Source organism: Struthio camelus, chromosome 12, assembly GCF_040807025.1.
Source record: "Struthio camelus isolate bStrCam1 chromosome 12, bStrCam1.hap1, whole genome shotgun sequence".
Lineage (NCBI taxonomy): Eukaryota > Metazoa > Chordata > Aves > Struthioniformes > Struthionidae > Struthio > Struthio camelus.
This window is the reverse complement of record NC_090953.1, coordinates 4,279,047-4,296,723: the sequence shown is the minus strand read 5'-3', so window position 1 is coordinate 4,296,723 and position 17,677 is coordinate 4,279,047. Positions and strand designations below refer to the sequence as shown.

The 17,677-nt window shown below is 45.5% G+C and overlaps 2 protein-coding genes across 2 annotated transcripts; both read right to left on the bottom strand.

The window, feature by feature from the left end:
- Positions 1–961: 961 nt before the first annotated feature.
- On the bottom strand, positions 962–10,039 carry SELENOS (selenoprotein S). Its single transcript, XM_068958561.1, has 6 exons — positions 9,918–10,039; positions 8,632–8,766; positions 6,924–7,030; positions 5,342–5,431; positions 5,160–5,238; positions 962–3,200 (listed from the first exon to the last, which is right to left on the bottom strand). Exons 1-6 carry the CDS (start codon positions 10,012–10,014, stop codon positions 3,121–3,123), a joined length of 588 nt encoding a protein of 195 aa, XP_068814662.1. The 5' UTR covers positions 10,015–10,039; the 3' UTR covers positions 962–3,120.
- Positions 10,040–10,424: 385 nt separating this feature from the next.
- On the bottom strand, positions 10,425–17,376 carry SNRPA1 (small nuclear ribonucleoprotein polypeptide A'). Its single transcript, XM_068958995.1, has 9 exons — positions 17,215–17,376; positions 16,094–16,241; positions 15,489–15,567; positions 14,530–14,576; positions 13,686–13,788; positions 13,071–13,150; positions 11,736–11,811; positions 11,240–11,333; positions 10,425–10,690 (listed from the first exon to the last, which is right to left on the bottom strand). The coding sequence occupies exons 1-9, from the start codon at positions 17,294–17,296 to the stop codon at positions 10,632–10,634; spliced, it is 768 nt and encodes a 255-aa protein (XP_068815096.1). The 5' UTR covers positions 17,297–17,376; the 3' UTR covers positions 10,425–10,631.
- Between the last annotated feature and the right edge of the window lie 301 nt (positions 17,377–17,677).

Here is a 17,677-nt window from a genome sequence, read left to right as displayed (position 1 = left end):
GATAAAGACATTCCTAGTGTGTCTACCTCAGTAAAGTTAGAAGCTCCTGGCTTAACTGCTGTAAGCAAAAATATCTGCCGAAGGCTTTATAATATGATTTGCTGTAATGCAAGTTCTTGGGAATTCATTCCCAAGCACGAACAATGGATTCATTAGTTCCTTTTCACCTACTGCCTTGTGAATACTTCCCCCCGCCCCCCCCAAGCTATAAAGCAACTAGCAATTACCTTTCCATACTTGTTTGTGGGCAAGGGAAAAACCTTCTATTTGAAGTCAGAGTCATCTGTTTGTGCAGTTAGTGAGCCAAGAGATGTTTTACAAAATGAGGTTCTTACACCTCATTCAATAGCTTAGAAGGGTCTGATCAAGAAAAATTCCAGTATCTGACAGGATTTAGGGACCCAAGGATTAATAATAATAATAAAAAAAAAAAGTTAAGGGAGAAGGGAGCTTGAAGTTTCAAGCAAATAAGTGAATTACTTCATCCTCATTGAACAGGTCTTCAGATCTTTGAGTGGGGCAAAAATCCGTACCTCCCAGGCCCAGCCAGAAGCAAGTCTTCAGACACAGAGAAAGATTAGCATATGCTCAGTACAGACCTGCTTATTTATTTCTTAAAATGTTTTTACTGAATGAAATCAACCCGTCTTCACCATTTTGTCTACAGAAGGAGTTTTGCATCTTCAATATAACAACATCCACCACTTACTTTTTGTTCTGTTGCCTATTTCCCCAGCATAAATAAAAATGTTTCCCAGAGGCATGAGTAAGATAGCAACTTACACCTCTTTACTGATGAAGACTCTTCAGATCTTGAAAATCTTTCCCCTCTTCTATTTTTTTTTGCCTTACTAAGAACTAAAACCTGAAATTACATACTGCAGTCTGCGTTATATAAATCCAACAATGGACATTTAAGTTTACATATCAAAATGCACAGAAGTCAAGAAATGAAAACTAGTTTCCATAGGAACATTAATAGCCCTCTCACTTCATTTTCTATATGCATTTAAACATACACTTCAGAGGTCTACAGTCAAAGGTTCTTCACTTTTCCACCTTGTTAGCTGGCAACTTTTAAACTCATTAAGTAACATGCTACTGTTACATTTATAGTCAATAGAAAAATCACAGATCACATGACATATAGAGCCATCTCTATATATGTTTAAACGGTGTATTCAAAGTTGGCACTCACGTACATTAATGAACACAAATATTCCGAGTATAACTATTTAGAAATAAGTTTTCAAGCAGCTTTAAGCTACGCTAATAAAATACTGACATACTTTAATGCCACATATACAAGTTCAACAAAAGTAATCAAAGACACACGGATACACGTCGTATGTTGACGGGAACTATTTCGCTCTTTATCAAGGACAGCCTGAATGTTTGTTTAGTTAACTTTTGCACTTTGTGTCAGAGAGTATCAAGAGAACGGGAAAGCTGATTTGTGATGATCATGTCCAACTCCGTTTTCCATCCACATTGCTGGACAAATCCCAGAAGGATGAAGACTACACTCTCTTTAGCTACTTACTCCTTAGAGTCTCCCACCTACAAATTTTACGTGCTTGCTAGTTATAGGCTCTTCTCAGCAGAAACAATCCTCAGCTTTTGCACTGCATAAGCTGACAGCAGGGCGAGAACACACCTCAGCACCCAGCTGGGCTATTCAGGACAGCCCCACGGCCAGGCTATCAATTCACATCCTGAGATGTGTTTACAACAGAAAGCAGTACACAGTAAATTCTCTGTCCTAGCGGTCCCTAGGTGCATCCCCCATACCACATGCCTAAAGCGATGCACAATCCTGCTGCCCAGAAAGAGAAGACACCATGCACACACCTCAGTGCGAGTTGCGGCGTCTCTTTTCTCTATGAACATCTTACAGTGTTCATGTTAACCACGCCTATGTATATCCTCCTCCTCAAACTATATTTGCAGATAGCAATTTGGAAAGAATCCCTCTGCTCTACTGAGAGCAAAAGCCTTCGTTACATGTTTTCTTACTTTAGATTCAACCACAGGTACAACTGGAGAGCTTAGCAACTCGTAATCCGTTCTACTCCATTTCAGAATCACTTCTGGTGGTTGGTGGTTGGGGAGAGGGTGGAGAACGTTCAGGTTCAATTTTTAGACTTGGGAAAACTTAATTTGGTCTTAAAAACACGATTTCAAACACAGAACATTCAAATAAAACAAAACTGTTAAAAAGCTAAAAGAACAGCTTAAAAAATCCCCTTCATTCTATGCAAGTACTTAAATGAAAACGTAATCTGTCATACAATCCACCTCATTTTATACACATTTATTGCACTAGAGCATATGCCTTCTATATAAAAAGATGCCTGTAGAAAACCACAAGATTGTAAATACTATATGATTTGTTTGCAATGATATTTAATATTAACAGTTTTTTGTTTTTACAAAGCAGTTGAAACTAAAAAAGGAATAGCAAGAAACCCCCATCTGCTGTCTAGCATCAGTAATCCTCACTGGTTTGCTTACCATTTATAAGGAAAACATCATTCAAGGTAGCTTGTCACAGAGACTCATCTACAATAACTGGCGTTCAGTGCTAACCCGTGGCATCCGTCAGTTCATCCAGGTTCTCTGAAAGTCCCTCCTCCTAAAATTCAAGCTGTCTGCCAATGACGATATCCTACCCCTCTAAAGCACCTTCCAGCCAAATATTGTAAGCCTCAGAACATATTTGGGGATGGTAAATACCCTCATTTTACAGAGGTAAATTGAGACACAGATAGTTAATTTGCCTGAGGTCAGTCTTTTGAATAGCCAGCCACAAAACCCAGATCTCACAATCCCAAGTGATGCACCTCAGCTGCAGATTATGTTCCCTCCCTACAGAAGGGTGAAAATTAACCGATTATACCGACACTCTTTCTTCACCCTCTTTTTAAAGGGGATCGAGTATTTTTCTTGTGCAGTATCAGTTGCTGTGTTAATACCTGGAACTCATGTACATCTGTTTTCAAGCCAACATCCGCACTAAACCAAATCCCAAAGGAGTCACTGTGACATGCAAACTGTAGGCAGTTAGACAGTGGGTAAGATTAAGCCTGCTAGTGATATTAGACACTAGGGAGGTTAGCCTCATCCACCTGCTGATGGGCCTCTGCGACCTGGTCTCCAGGAACAAGTTCCACCTCCTTCTCCGGACAGAGGGTTATAGCCTAGAATTACAGATGAGAAATCCATCACATTAATCCTTATCCTCAACACAAATTCACCAACACACAAGGAACACTAAAAAAAAGGTTCGTAATTATTTGCAACTTACTATACAGGTAGCATTTTAAGGAAAATGAAAGCAGAGAAAATATCCAGGCTTGATGTGGTTTCTTATATAGTGCTAACAGTAAAATCATTGCAAAACATTCATGTTTTCATTTGACTCACTCTGATTAAATTACATTGTAATGAATTTTGGTTTAATTTCTCTTAGTCTGCATTCGAGCTTTAACGCTGCTCTGTAGTTGTGGTAGAGCAGTAAGAGTCTATCTGTTTTCCAGGAGCCCTAATGGTTAGGGACTTGCAAAATTTTTTAATTGCAGTAAATCACTAGTATGCAAGGAATATTCTAAAGGTTAAAAGGTGGACCCGCTCATTTATACTGTAAGAGAACTGCAAAGCAAACAGACAGTTTCAGTTGAATCTCCCAGTGTCATAACCATATGCAGTTTCATTTTATGAGCACACACTTGGAAAGATATGACTTGGCAAAGTCTTCAATCTGTTCTGTGCAGTGCAAAGGAAAAGAAAATTGAAAGCCCACTAGCCTTGCTAACCAAGCAGTTTTTAAAGCAGCCTGTTCCACTAAAACCTCAAGCATTACCTTCATCTTTGTTTATTTGGTTCTCTCATATTAGCCAAGTTCTGCTTTCTAACATTTTCCAGCAGTTGAACAGTGCAGATGGTTCTTTCACTTCCTCCTTATCTACCTCATGAGAAGATCAGAGACCTCTAAATCCATAATCTGCTACTTAAGCAAAATCTTTGCTTAAGATGAAACTAGGGCAGGTAGCAGCTGTAAAGATGCTTCAAACCAGCTGCCAGGATCCTTGTATTTCTCTTTCCCTGCAGCGGTAGATATTTTGTGTAAGAGCTATAAAAGATATTTGATGGTATCAGACATTAAACCATGCTCATGTTAAACAACATGATGAATTAATCAGTTCCTGCAGATATCAACAGCTGTTGGTGAAAATACTCAAAGCAGAACTTCCAGCACCGAACTGTTGTTATTCAGGCTTAATATGTTTTACGAAGAATCCTGAGGTTTAATACATTTCACCAAGTGTAATCGTGTAACTTACTCAGCGCTGCAGTGGCTCTCCCTTCAGACTGGCATGACTGGGATTGTCTAGATGACCCCTCCCACTACAGAAAATTCCAGCTAAAATACTGTATTCAAATTAACATTTGCAGGTACAGCAAAGGCTGTTTGCTCAAGAGAAGAGAAAGGATATCAGCTGCATAGCTTATCTACAGCAGTGGTCCTAAACTTGGGGTAAGCAAGGCCACAGAAAGCAGTTCATCCATCAAGATGACTTCAGTGATTGACAGAGCATTTAATGAAAAGACTGTGTGGTGGTTTGCGAGAGCTGATAGCAGTTCATTCATCTGCTGGTTTTGTAAATTCCCTAGGTCACTATTGTGATAGCTGAGAAATAAGGTTACGCTTTGCCTGATGAAGTGTTTCATTTGCTTGAATCTACATAATATAAAGTAGAACACCTTCCTCTTGCATTTAAGTAGTACTACAGATGATTTAAAGACATATTAGATACTAAGTTATTGAGCTTTTACAACAATGGGGGAGGGATCCCAGAAAAAATTGTAAGAACCTATATTTTCGAGTCACCGAAATCTCATTAAAACCATAGCAAAAGCATTTTTAAGACGATTGAAATGCTCTTTCTCTGGGGCAACCATAGAAACTTCCTGCTAAGGTCTGCACAAAGTACAAATGTGACCACATCAGTTAGAGATAAAGAGCTTGCTCGTAAGGCACATTCTGTTTTCTCCTTGAGTAAGCAGAAAAATTATGCGTAAATATACAATGGCTAAGTACACTGCTGGATAAATGCTCCATTTCCAGGCTGAGATTATCTAAAGGATTTCATACTTACCACCACTCCGCAAAGGCTTTTTGTTTGGTTTAGGTTTTGAGACTGTCGAAGAGGTGGAGGCACCAGATTCTAATTCTTGCTGTTCACATAAGCAAAAGTTAGTCAGAATTCAATCAACACGAATTTCGGCTAATCTAATTACATAAACATCCTTGTAGCCTGATTAACAACACAGATGTTACCTGGTTCAGTTTCAGGTTTCCTTTGTAGCTTTTTCCCTCTTGCATACTTTCCCACATTGCTATCTTCTGCCTTCGTTTCTCTTCTTCAAGCTAAGAAACAAATCCACGATATGCCAGATTAAGAATTTAGAACTAATAGATTTGCCTGCGCTACGGAAATAGCTGCAACAGAGGCACTAAAAACCAAGGGCTCTCTCTATCTTTATCTTGATGCAATATCTCTGAGCTTATGAAAGCATTTATTTTTCAAACTAACGCTCGCTTTATCCAACCATCTACAGATCAAGAAAACTCTCCCAAAAAAAAAAACAACAACAACAAAACATTGTGCCTGTAGCCTCTTTTGACCACCTGGTGCTTAAAAATATTTTGAAAGTAAAATCAAACTAAGTGGCAAGCATAAACCACGAGTTTATAGAAAGTATTAAGTAAAGGATATTGCATATAACGGTCATTTAATGCACAATGGAGCGTTCTACAGAAGAAAAAATTACCCTCCCCCAAATTAACAGCAAGCAAGCCAGCTACATATTTGCATCCCAGCGTACGTTATCGAAGGCTCTCCCATCTCTGCCCCAAAGCAATTTAATCACAGAACAGAAAAAATTAATGATTAAGACAGACCATCCTCCTCTCAACAGGAAAGAAAGAAGCTATTCAGCAAGTCTCCTCTTCCTCTGCTATCTAGCACGGAAAGAAGGTAGCAACTCCGTCCAGTCAAAGAAAGCAAAGCTCCCCAAGTCTAAGGGCACTGGACTCAGGTTTGCTCCATAACAGCTGTTCTCTTCCTCAGAATGACTTTCCATTAAGCTTTAACTGCTGATACTTCTTGAAGTATCGGCTATAGACTTAAGGCTGAACGTAGCTGACTGCAAAAGTCAAATAAAAAGAACTGGGATTAGCGAGCAGTGTTATCTCTAACCTGATCCCATCCACTTTTCTACGCTGCCCCACGTAGCAGTTTGATATGCCTCATATCGCAAACTGTAGTTCAGAACTTCAAATTACAGCAATGTTGTACTAAACCACATTTCTTAAGAACTATTATTTGCCATTTAGAACAGAAAATACATCTATGCGATAGTACAGTTAATCTAAATGTCAGTAAATCCCTTCTAGTCATTTGCCTGCACACATCACACACAACTAAGTTTTCCTAAGCGCTGACTTGCCTGCTAAAAAAACCCAACCGAACAACAACAAAAAAACAAAGGCCCACAGTGCTCCACACACACAACTGTTTGCAGACAAACAAGTGCCAATTACTTCAAGAAGGAGCAGAATACTAAATATACCAATCATTATAACTAATAAAGACCGTCGTGATCTCAAGTCAACAGAGTATATGAGTACGTGGTCGGATCAGTTAAGGCCCACCCTGATATCTAATGCCAGTTACTGCTACCAAATTGTATCAAAAATAGACCAGGTGAAGGAGGGGGAAAAACCCACCATCCACTATCCAGCAGAGAGGGAGTCTCCTGTTTTTCCAATATCTAGCATAGAATAAACCTTTCTGTAAGAGCAGCAGAGTGCTTGATGACAAATTTAAGAGTTAAAGACAGAAATGCTCTCTGATTACCTGTCTCTGCTTTTCTTTGTATCTTTCTGCTTGTGCATTCAACTCTTCTTGCATCCTGAGGCGAGCTGCTGCCAAAGCTTCCTGCCTTTTTACCACCACGTCTGGTTCTGAGAAATTGTGAAAGAATTCACAAGGCCATCATTAAAAATGAATTCTAAACAGTGTCCTTAATGCATGGTACTACAGAAAGCCTAACATCTCTCTTTATAGCTGCTTTGCAAAAAATCACAGTTGAAGTACAACTTGCAACTAAACTTTTACAGTAATTCACATAGTGGTTTAAATGTAATCAAACGTTAGTATTTTCAGAGCAATTATTTTTAGTGGGCTTTTAATGAGTAAAGGCACCCATGTAATGAACCTATCAACAAATTAAAATTCGAACTTCTAGGAGACTTGCTTCTTTTTCTATTTTTGAAGGTTTTCCAAATATCATTTTGGAAATACCACCCGTGCTTTTGCAGGGATTCCATTTCTACCTAGAGAACTTGTTTTACTCAGAAGCATGAGGAAACCAGCCCACATTCACTCTTACTCCTTCTGGTGATTGTTCCTGCTTGTTTCATCACAGCAGTGAAGCAGTGGCAGATTTAATATGCTCCATCAGCAGAGAAATGACTTAAAAATATCAAACCATCTCAAGAGAAAACTTACAGTCTCTGAAAATCTATCCAATTCGCTTCATGTTAGGCCTTTAGTAAAAGTCACAAAAAAAAAAGACATCCAAGCAAAGGCAAATATTGCTCCTTTTCCAATAGCTGCAGTGTTTCTATATTTGTTTGACTCCTTACATGTTTATTCTCTTCCAGTGATCAATATCTGAAAGAAATTTCAGCAGTAATGGTTTTTGCTGCGTTTTTATAGGCAGTTTTGGCAACTAAATCAAGATTTAATTATCATTACAAAAGAGCATCAGCAGGATAAAGACATTTTCTGAGGCCCTGTGTACTGCCATGCCAGCATGCCACATGAATCAGTGCCAAGCAGTTATTCTTCAAGCAGATCTACAAGTATAGCCTGTGCTTTATGGCAGCATGTCTCCAAAAAAAAGTAGGATCATGACTGTGTGAGATTTGCAATCTAAGCCACAGTTTAGAAGATAACTAGAGGCAGCTACACCCCAGCTGTACATAAACCTGATACAGCAGGAACTATGAAGGAATAATTGAAAGGAAAGAGGAAATGAATATTAATCAAAAATCTTTCAAGGTTTTTTCAGTATTTAGACTTGGGTGTTTCATTTTTCTTTGATAATTTTGAAAATTACTTGATAACTGACCACATACCATGTGAAGAGTGCGGCGCTCTGAACTCCCGCGCTGTCAAAAACTATTCCCTCATTCTGCAAAGCTCTGGTCCTTCTCTTCAGACCGCATCGCCTCATGACACAATCCCTCTTTGATATTGCCTTTTAAAAATACTTCTCTCTTGGTCAAACCTTTTCCCACCAATCTCTCCAGTAACAAGATCTGTACGCGTTCATGGGCCTAAGCAGTCATCCTGAGTAACGCTCACAGACCAGATCCCCAGAAAAAAAGAACCTTTCTTCGTTGTCGTTAAATAAAAGCCAGGGCGCGTGGATCCGAACGTCTGTCGGACATTGCGTCACAACTGAGAAGCGCTAGCGGGAACCTAGAGGGTGACAGCCACCACACACAAGCACCACTCACTGCATATCGCTCTAAAGGACAAGCGAAGATTTACTAACCGACAGCTGCATCAGCTGCTGCTGGCTGGCTGCTCCGCCGGACTGCCATGCTTTGGGATACCTTCTGGATGAGGAGATAGATGGCGACACAGGCCAAGAGGATGTACCAGCCGTAGCTGGAGAGCAGGGAACCCACTGGGGACGGGGACAAGCCGCACGTTAGAGCGGGCTGCAAGGGAAGGAGCTCACCCAGGCCACCAGCGAGAACGGGGAGCTGCCAGGGCAGCACCCAGCTCCTCTTCTGGAGACTGCGGCTCCCACCGCAGGCCCTCCAGGCACCCCCACCGCCTTCCTCAATCCCGGACCCCCCCCACCTCACGCCTTGTCATTCCCCTCCTTGGGCCTGGACATTCCCCTCCACACTCCCGGGACCCCCGTCCCCAAGACTTCTCCCTCGGGCCTGTCATTCCCCCCACCCTCTCCCGGGACACCCCCCTCAGGCCCTGTCATTCCCTCCCTCTCCCGGGACCCCCCCCCAAGACCTTGTCATTCCCTCTTCCTCTCCCTGGACCCCCACCTCAGACCTGACCATTCCCCCCCACCTCAGGCTCTATCATTCCCCTCCTTGGGTCTGGCCGTTCCCCTCCACACCTCTGGGACACCCCCCCCGGGCCCACTGTTCTCCTTCCTCAGGACCTGTCACTCCCCCTCCAGGACCCCCCCCCCAGGCCTGTCATTCCCTCCCACCCTCTCCCGGGACCCCTCCTCGGGCGCTGTCATTCCCTCCCTCTCCCGTCCCCCCCCCGCAAAGACCCCCCCACCTCAGGCCCTGTCATTCCCCTCCTTGGGCCTGGCCATTCCCCTCTACATTCCCAGGACAGCCATCCCCTCCCCCCACGACCTCCCCCCCTCGGGCCTGTCACTCCCCCCCCAGGCCCAGCCGTTCCCCCCCCCCAACGACCTCCCCCCCTCGGGCCTGTCATTCCCTCCCCCGGGTCTGTCACTCCCCCCCCCCAGGACCTCCCCCCCTCGGCTCTGTCATTTCCCTCCCCCCCGGGTTTGTCACTCCCCCCCCCAGGACCTCCCTCCCTCGGGTCTGTCACTCCCCCCCCCGGGTCTGTCACCCCCCCCCAGGACCTCCCCCCCTCGGCTCTGTCATTTCCCTCCCCCCCAGGTCTGTCACTCCCCCCCCTAGCTCTGTCATTTCCCTCCCCCCCGGGTCTGTCACTCCCCCCTCAGGCCTAGCCGTTCCCCCTCCCCCCCGAGACCCCCCCCAACCCCTGTCAACCCCCCCCCCGTCGCTCGCCCCCCCCCCCCCGCCGGGCCCGGCCGCTGCCCCGGCTCACCGGCGTGCTGCAGGAGCTCGAGACCCTCCCGCTCCAGCGCCGGCCGGCCCGGGCCCGGGCCCGGCGCGGCCTCGCCGCCGCCGCCACCCCGCTCCATCGCCCCGCTCGCAGCCGCCGGGGCCGGCGCCGCACGTCCGGGAGCCGCCCCGCCGTCAGAGCCAATCACCGCCTTCCTCGTCCTCCGCCACGTCACCCCTCCTCGGAGCGAGGACCTAATCAGAAAGCGAAGCTCCGGCGCGGCGGGCCAATGGTAACGGCGGAAGCAGGGTGACGTAAGGGAGCGCCCCGCCAATGAGAGGAGGAGAAGACGGGCCAATCAGGATGGCACACAGGGCGCCCGGATTCCCCCCCCCCCCCCCGAACGGTTTTCAGCCGTTGAAGGGGGATAATTTGGCGGTTTTCTCCCCGGTTTACTGACGGCGCAGCTTTCCTCGCCGCCGCCAGCAGCCAGGGCAGCGGGCAGGCGCGGGGCCGGCGGCGCAGAGAGGGAAGAACGCGGCGCGCAGGGCGAAAAAGGCAACGCTCCTTTATTGAGCTTGGAAATGTACAGCGAAAAAAAGGTACAAAACGGCCGTTTGGAAACAACCCGCGGCGCCTCCGGGACTGAGCGTCATCAAGGAGGCCCCTGTGAGAGCAGAGAGGCTAGGCGACTACCGAGGGTTGCGCGGGCAAAGGGCGGCGCGTCGTGCTGCCTCCCGGCGCGTCGTGCAGCGCTCAAGATCCGTTGGGAACGGGGTCTTCTTCCATTTCCTCTTCCCCATCCTCCGAGGGGCCTAGAAGATGACACATCAGCGTCTTTACTCCACAGGTCAATTTTTCCACACGAGTGATACTAATTCTCACCTCTGAAGAGGAGCAGTAATCATTCGAGTACTTTCCGTCACCCCAAAATGCTGTTTCTGAGTCCCGAGATTTGACTTTGTCCTTGGTCAGAAAGGAGCACGAGCTCCTTGGGGCTCTCTCAACGCGGAGCCCTGGGTTCAGTTCTGCTTCTTTGGCTATCTACGTATTTACGCTAAAGGGTCACCTAGTTAAATTAAAATGCTAGGAGCCGAAATGAGAGCTGAGGATATTCAAACCCTACCGGCTTGAATCACACTCTGGAGGCCAGACCCCTAACGTGCCAATTAGAGAGTCTTAAAGATGTGATGCTTAGTCATTCCGACCCTAAATTAAACTAATTTGAAACAGTTTTTATCAGCCTCCCAAACTGTCTGGCCTTTCCAGCTTAACTCACTACTGAGATCACATAAAGCATCAGGAAGCTGTTAAGAGATGTAGGTGCTATTTGGAAAACAGAAGTAATAGAAGTATAATGTGACCTGATTTTCGTTCTCTGCCAGGTATCTGACCGGACTGTAGTAAGCCTTTCAGTCTCTCCACTTCAGCCAAAGTTGTAGCATTCGCTATAGCAGTCTAAAAAACAGGCAAAAGAACATGATCGATCTTCCCATGCGATATGCCAATGATCTGTTTAGAATAAATATAACAACAAGATTTTCAGTTAAGTTAAGCTAAGCTTTTATACTGTACAAGTTATATGAATGACAGAGCACAAGGTTACTTCGCCCCTTATTAAACAGGCTGATCTATCCTGAGGTAACTCCTCTTAACCTCAGAATAAAACGTCACTAATTTCTTAAGAAACAGACATGGCACAAGAGCAAAAAAATGACAAAACCAGCGTCTAGAGCGTATTGTTCTGTTAGTTTGAACAGAGTCAGGAGTTGCCAGGAAGAGGAAAATATTTGTTAAGTCAGGTTCCACAACAGTTTTTCTCCTCCGCTTCTGTCTGTATATGATGTCCTAATGTATTACCTTAATTGCCTCAACATCCCCGGGGGAGGGCCCAGCTTTCTTCTTGTCAGTTGGCAGACCAGCACCTGGATTAAAGCTTCAAAGTAAAGGCATATTGTTACACCCTTTGAAGGGTATGTGCTTCTCCAACTTCCAAACTTAGTTTGGAAGTTTTTCATTCAATCAAGTGTAGTATCTTATCTTTGTTAACAAACTGATACAGTGAAGAACTGCCTCCTTCAGAAACACCAGCAACTCATCCTCGCTGTCCCATCCCCCCCATCTTTTCATCTGCTCATAAAGAGAGGCAGACCGTAACTTTATGAATTAAGCAGTTGACAGAAGCCACTCAGTTTGGATGTTGCTGAACACTCAGGTTGTCGGTCATTGTTACAAAAGCAGGGTGAATAAAAACAGATGAACCAAAACTGGATTTTCCGTTCTTAGATTTGATATTATGGCAGCCTGTATTAAAGCCTACTCTAAACATTTAAGTTAAAAAGGTTATCTGCTGCTGTTCTAAGGAAAAAAGGATCACGTGTGAAATGAAAGTTCCTGACTAATTGGCTGGGAAGAGTTTCCTGAAACACTGACCCAGCCTGAGACAGCTGCCATCTCTTTTGCAGCTAGAAAAGATTTTCTTCATATCCATTTATTGATCTATTTCAGTGCAACAATCTATGTGGTCTAAAACCCTCATAGATCTGGACCCCCTTCTACTCACAAAGTAGAGGAAGAGTTCCATCTGCTGTAGTTTAAGTGATAAATACGTTCAAGATTTTCATTTAACTGTGAATTTGCAAATGCTGCTGTCAGGCGTGAACTGAATTCGGGTTTCCAAACAGCTTGAGGAAAGATTAAACAAAACGCATGAGGTACCATTTTATAATGAAAAATTAAACTGAATAAGCGTATGTTTGTAATGGCTTAACTAAAGGTTTTCATCTGCGTTGCATCCTCCTAGTTAAAGCGGATATATTGTAAGGGTTATATTCCAAGGCAAAGCAAAACATTTTTAGTTACCAGTCAATTAGAAAAAACACACAATGGCCACCTCTCTTCAGTAAAATAACAGAGACAAGAAACAATTAGTGAAGTTAAGGGCTCCTGCTTGCTGATTTAAATCAATCCACCCTGACTGAATATGACTTTCAGAAAGATTTCTGAGATATATTCACCACCATCCAAAAACTAGAATGCCTAGACCAGACATTTCTGGCTACCAAAGTTGTTAAGACATCCGGTCAATAACTGATATCTCAGTTTAATGCCTAACGCGGCCTAATGCCGCACACATCAAACAAAGTGGTGTTTCTGAAGGAGAATGCCAGTGTAAATTGTTTTTTTTAATCTTACGTTTTTGTTCTCCTGGCAATATCCTTTGCAAGCTGTGCACCCCGTTTGCCCTTGAACATTTTCTCTGCCTCCTGTCGCTCCTACAGCGATACCACACACACAAAGTTAATTTAAGAACATATCATTTTGCAAAGCTTCTGTCTTTGCAAAGAAAGACTCTTTGGCTCATCTTCATCAGTGAACACCGGTACGTGGAGACCAGATTTAAGAATAACCACATAAACATTGTCCAAACACTCATACGCAAAGCACATCAGCCTAATAATGCTCTTAGAACTCTTTCCCACACTAACATCCTCATTTAAAGCAGAGTGTTGTCCTGCGATGTCTCATTCCTTTCCCTAGAGGTCTGTCTTTCTACCAGCAATACTGGATGGCCAGAGAAGAGTCAGACTAAACGATCAATGGTAGTAAGACATAATTAAACAGATTGTCTCCTTAACAGAAAGAAACCGTAAAAGAAAATGAAATGCATGTTTTAGAGCCACGTGTGATACCTAGTTTTGATACAGTTTACTACAATGGGAAAAAAACTTATTGTTACCACTGAAGTTTCAAGACTGTAACAAGAAAAAGGTCTTCATCTTGTGCCGAATCAGAAGACAGCAGACTTACTTTGAGTTTCACTTTCTGAAAATCCAGCACTCTGACCTGAGGAACTTTGTGGATTACATACAATCTGTAATGCTTCTTATTTGTTACAGGATTCCTTAAAATGCTACAAAGTAAATAAATATTATAAAAAAATTCTTATTACAATAAAAGTTATTTATATTAAAATTTATTAATATACCTAAAATACATTAACGTACCTTCTGCTATAAGAGACAATAAATAACGTCATTAAATATGCATAGGAACAGTGTTCTCTGATATTATGGAAACTATAGTGAAAACTTGCACTTAAAGGTTTAAAGTATTTTAACAATTAAGTGGATTTTGCTGCAGGAGAGCATAAAGAACAACCTCAAAACATCTCTAAAAATACAAATAATGAATCCCTCACACTTCCTAACTAAACACGAATCAATAAAACAATCGTAGGATTGACAGATGGGGGTCTTTTTTTTTCTTTTTGTCTCTCATGCTGAATGTAATGTTACTCACTGAAAAGTCCTTGCACTGAAAACTCACCTGCATTTTAGAGTACTTGTAATAACAGTTTAAAACTGTAGTTTTTATTTTTTCAAAGCTGAAGTTTACTGCAGTGCTTGTCTATCAGTTTATAGAAACGTAACATCTCCTTCTCATCGTTTTACAGTCTGTCAGTAATATACAGTCTTGCTCATGAAATACCATGTATTCCTGAAGTCTAGGGGAAAAGCTGTTCATTGATTCAACTTTTAAGCATAAAGAACCTGTTCCAGCCCAGAAAAAGGAGAGCATTCCAGATTGAAATAAAGAGCTAGGCCAATAGGGGAGTACAGAAAGAATAGCTTTTCTTTTCAAGATTACATACCTCAGATAAGTCAACGTTTTAATAGTTGATAATGGATCCAGTTCACCCTACATAATGGGAAAACAGTACGAAACCTTAAATCCATTTAATGAGAACAAAGTCCTTAAAATTTTAGCAGCCTTTACTCTGACACACAAGCAGTGACAAAAAAAAAAACCCTCACATTCATTTCAAGCTTACTTTTTGAAAACACTGGCAAATAGAGGAGTATTTGTACTACTAGATGTGACAACTCTACTAAGTCAATAATGTTTCAAGTAATTACACTGTACACAATTTAAGACAGCCAGCTGCCCTTAAGAGTCTTGACTGCCACTATGAAAAACATACATTCAAAAAATATGAAAGAAAAGAAACAGCAACAAAGTAAGCTTCAGTCTTAACGCGGAAGTAAGAGATAGAAAACTGTAAGCAGACATACTAGCTATTAACTCTGTTCAAATTCTACATAAAAGACTCAGATCTGCCTAACTTTTGTGAGTATAACAATGCAGTTACAAAGAAGTTACACGAATGCTCTTTGTTACCTATTATGTAACTCAAAGGGAGACTGTAAGAAATACTGTGCTTGAGATTCCTACTTTGGTATAAGTGACCTGAAATAAGTTTTAAAAGAGTATTTCACTTTTTTTTTTGAGAATCAGAAACTTTCCTTCTTCAGTTCAAAACTAGAGCTAAAAATATTTAATTACAAAGTAATGAAATCTCTTTTCTCAAAGCTCTTCCTAGAATCTCATATCCATTTTAGAATTACTGCAATTAATTTAACAGGAAAGCCACTAAGATTTTGAAACTACTGTTCCACTGCATGCCACACATCATATTCTGTAAAATAAATACATCACAACTACTACTAAAATGATATGATATTTTTCTAAATAGAGGAAAAAGGTTATTATAAAGATGGCATACATATATAATTTAAGGTTGTTAAGATTCGTTCAGTACTCATAGCTTACCAATTCAGCAATGTTATTGTTGGTAAGAACGAGCTCCCTGAGACAGGGTAAGGCCTGTTCAAGTCCTTCACCGATCCGACTAAGGGAGAACAGAAACCAAAGGTTTATTAAGGTTGGAAACTAACAACAGTGCAAAGACGCATAGAAAGACTGTAATCTAGAGTACCTAATTTTAAAACAACCAAGTCTGACACTATCAGAAGTTTGGGTTGGCATCAACATAAAAACATTAGATGCAACATATGCACGCACTTGCAGGTATCCCCAGTCTCCCTAGGACAGCTTGATTTATTTTTGCTATCGCCTAAGCACAGGGATGACAAATGAGCTCCCAAGTCTCTGGCTCTGGGCAAATTCCAAGTTCTACCTCCTACTGTCCTGTCTGAAAGACGAATACTGATCTTGGACAGATTTTTGCAATGCACGAAGCAGGCAAATTGAACAGGCCTTCAAGAGTACTCCGTGCTGTTGGGTGCCAATTTCTTTCATTGAAACAAACAGGTCTTCTACAACCACCCGCCACTGAAAGATGGACACACACTCGGGATTCTTTGCTTCCCTAGAGCATTTTCCACTGCCCATCTGGCTGAAGTACAACCACTTACCAAATTCTGTTGTTATTCATCAGAAGAGTTTTCAGCCTTCTCAACAGAGGGAACCCATCCAGTTTACGGATCTCATTGTCAGAGAAATCAATTGCATCGAACTGGTCCAAAGTGGCACCCAAGTTCTCAATAACAGGGATTTTATAACCTTGGGGAGAAAGCGTCAGACAGGGGTTAGATGGCATCTGGACAGCACAACAAAGCAAAGGTCCCTCTGCCCCATGGCCCCACCACCGCCGCCCCTGCAGCCCCTCTGTCCCACGGCTCCCGCCCCATGATCCCTCCGCCCCACGGCCCCCGCAGTTCCTTTGCCCCACAGCCCCCACCGCCACAGCCCCTCCGCCCCACACCCCCCACGGTTCCTCTGCCCCACAGCCCCTGCCACCCAGGCCCCTCCGCCCCACACCCCCCACGGTTCCTCTGCCCCACAGCCCCTGCCACCCAGGCCCCTCCGCCCCACACCCCCCGCGGTTCCTCTGCCCCACAGCCCCTGCCACCCAGGCCCCTCCACCCCACACCCCCCGCGGTTCCTCTGCCCCACGGCCCCCGCCACCGAGGCCCCTCCACCCCACACCCCCCGCGGTTCCTCTGCCCCACGGCCCCCACCACCGAGGCCCCTCCACCCCACACCCCCCGCGGTTCCTCTGCCCCACGGCCCCCACCACCGAGGCCCCTCCACCCCACACCCCCCGCGGTTCCTCTGCCCCGCGGCCCCCACCACCGAGGCCCCCCACCCCACACCCCCCGCAGTTGCTTTGCTCCACAGCCCCCGCCTCCACAGCCCCTCCGCTCCACAGGCCCCACCGCCACAGCCCCTGCCACCGAGGCCCCTCCGCCCCACACCCCCCGCGGCACCACCATCCCACGGCTCCCGCCGTTAGGGCCCCACGGCCCCCGCGGCCCTTCCGCCCGACGATTCCCGCCGTCAGGGCCCCGCCGCCCCACGGCCCCCGCCGCCTCCCCCCCACAGACCCCCCCAGCCGCACCTGCCACCGCCGGCCCTGACAGGCCCCTCCCCCCCCCCGCCCCGTTACAGGCCCCGGTCCCGCCGTAGGCCCCGGCAGCCCCCCCAGGCCCAGGCCCTCCCGGCCCCGGTCCCCCCCCCCCTCCCCGGCGCGCACCGCGCAGGTCGAGCTCGCGGTCGCGGACGGCGTTGGTGTACTGCGCCGCCTGCTCGATCAGCTCCGCCGTGAGCTTCACCATCCTGCCGCCGCCGCCGCCGCCACGCCGCCGCCGGCCCGCGCGCCAGCCCCGCCAGCCGAGCGCCGAGCCCGCGAGCGGGCAGCCCCGCCAGCCGAGCGCCGAGCCCGCGAGCGGGCAGCCCCGCCAGCCGAGCGCCGAGCCCGCGAGCGGGCAGCCCCTCCTCCACCCCCAAGATGGAGGCCGGGGCAGGGAGGCCTGCGGGGCTCGGCAGCCACCGGCCCGCCGCCTCCTCAGCGCCCCCGCGGCGTCCCCCCTTTCCCCGTCTCCTTGAGCACCTCGCGTCCTTACCCGCGCTCCCCTCTGCTCGCAGCGCCCTTCGTGCGCCGCCTCCTGGCGGGGCAGCCCTGGCCGCCGGGGCCGCTGCGGGCTCCCGTCGGCGCC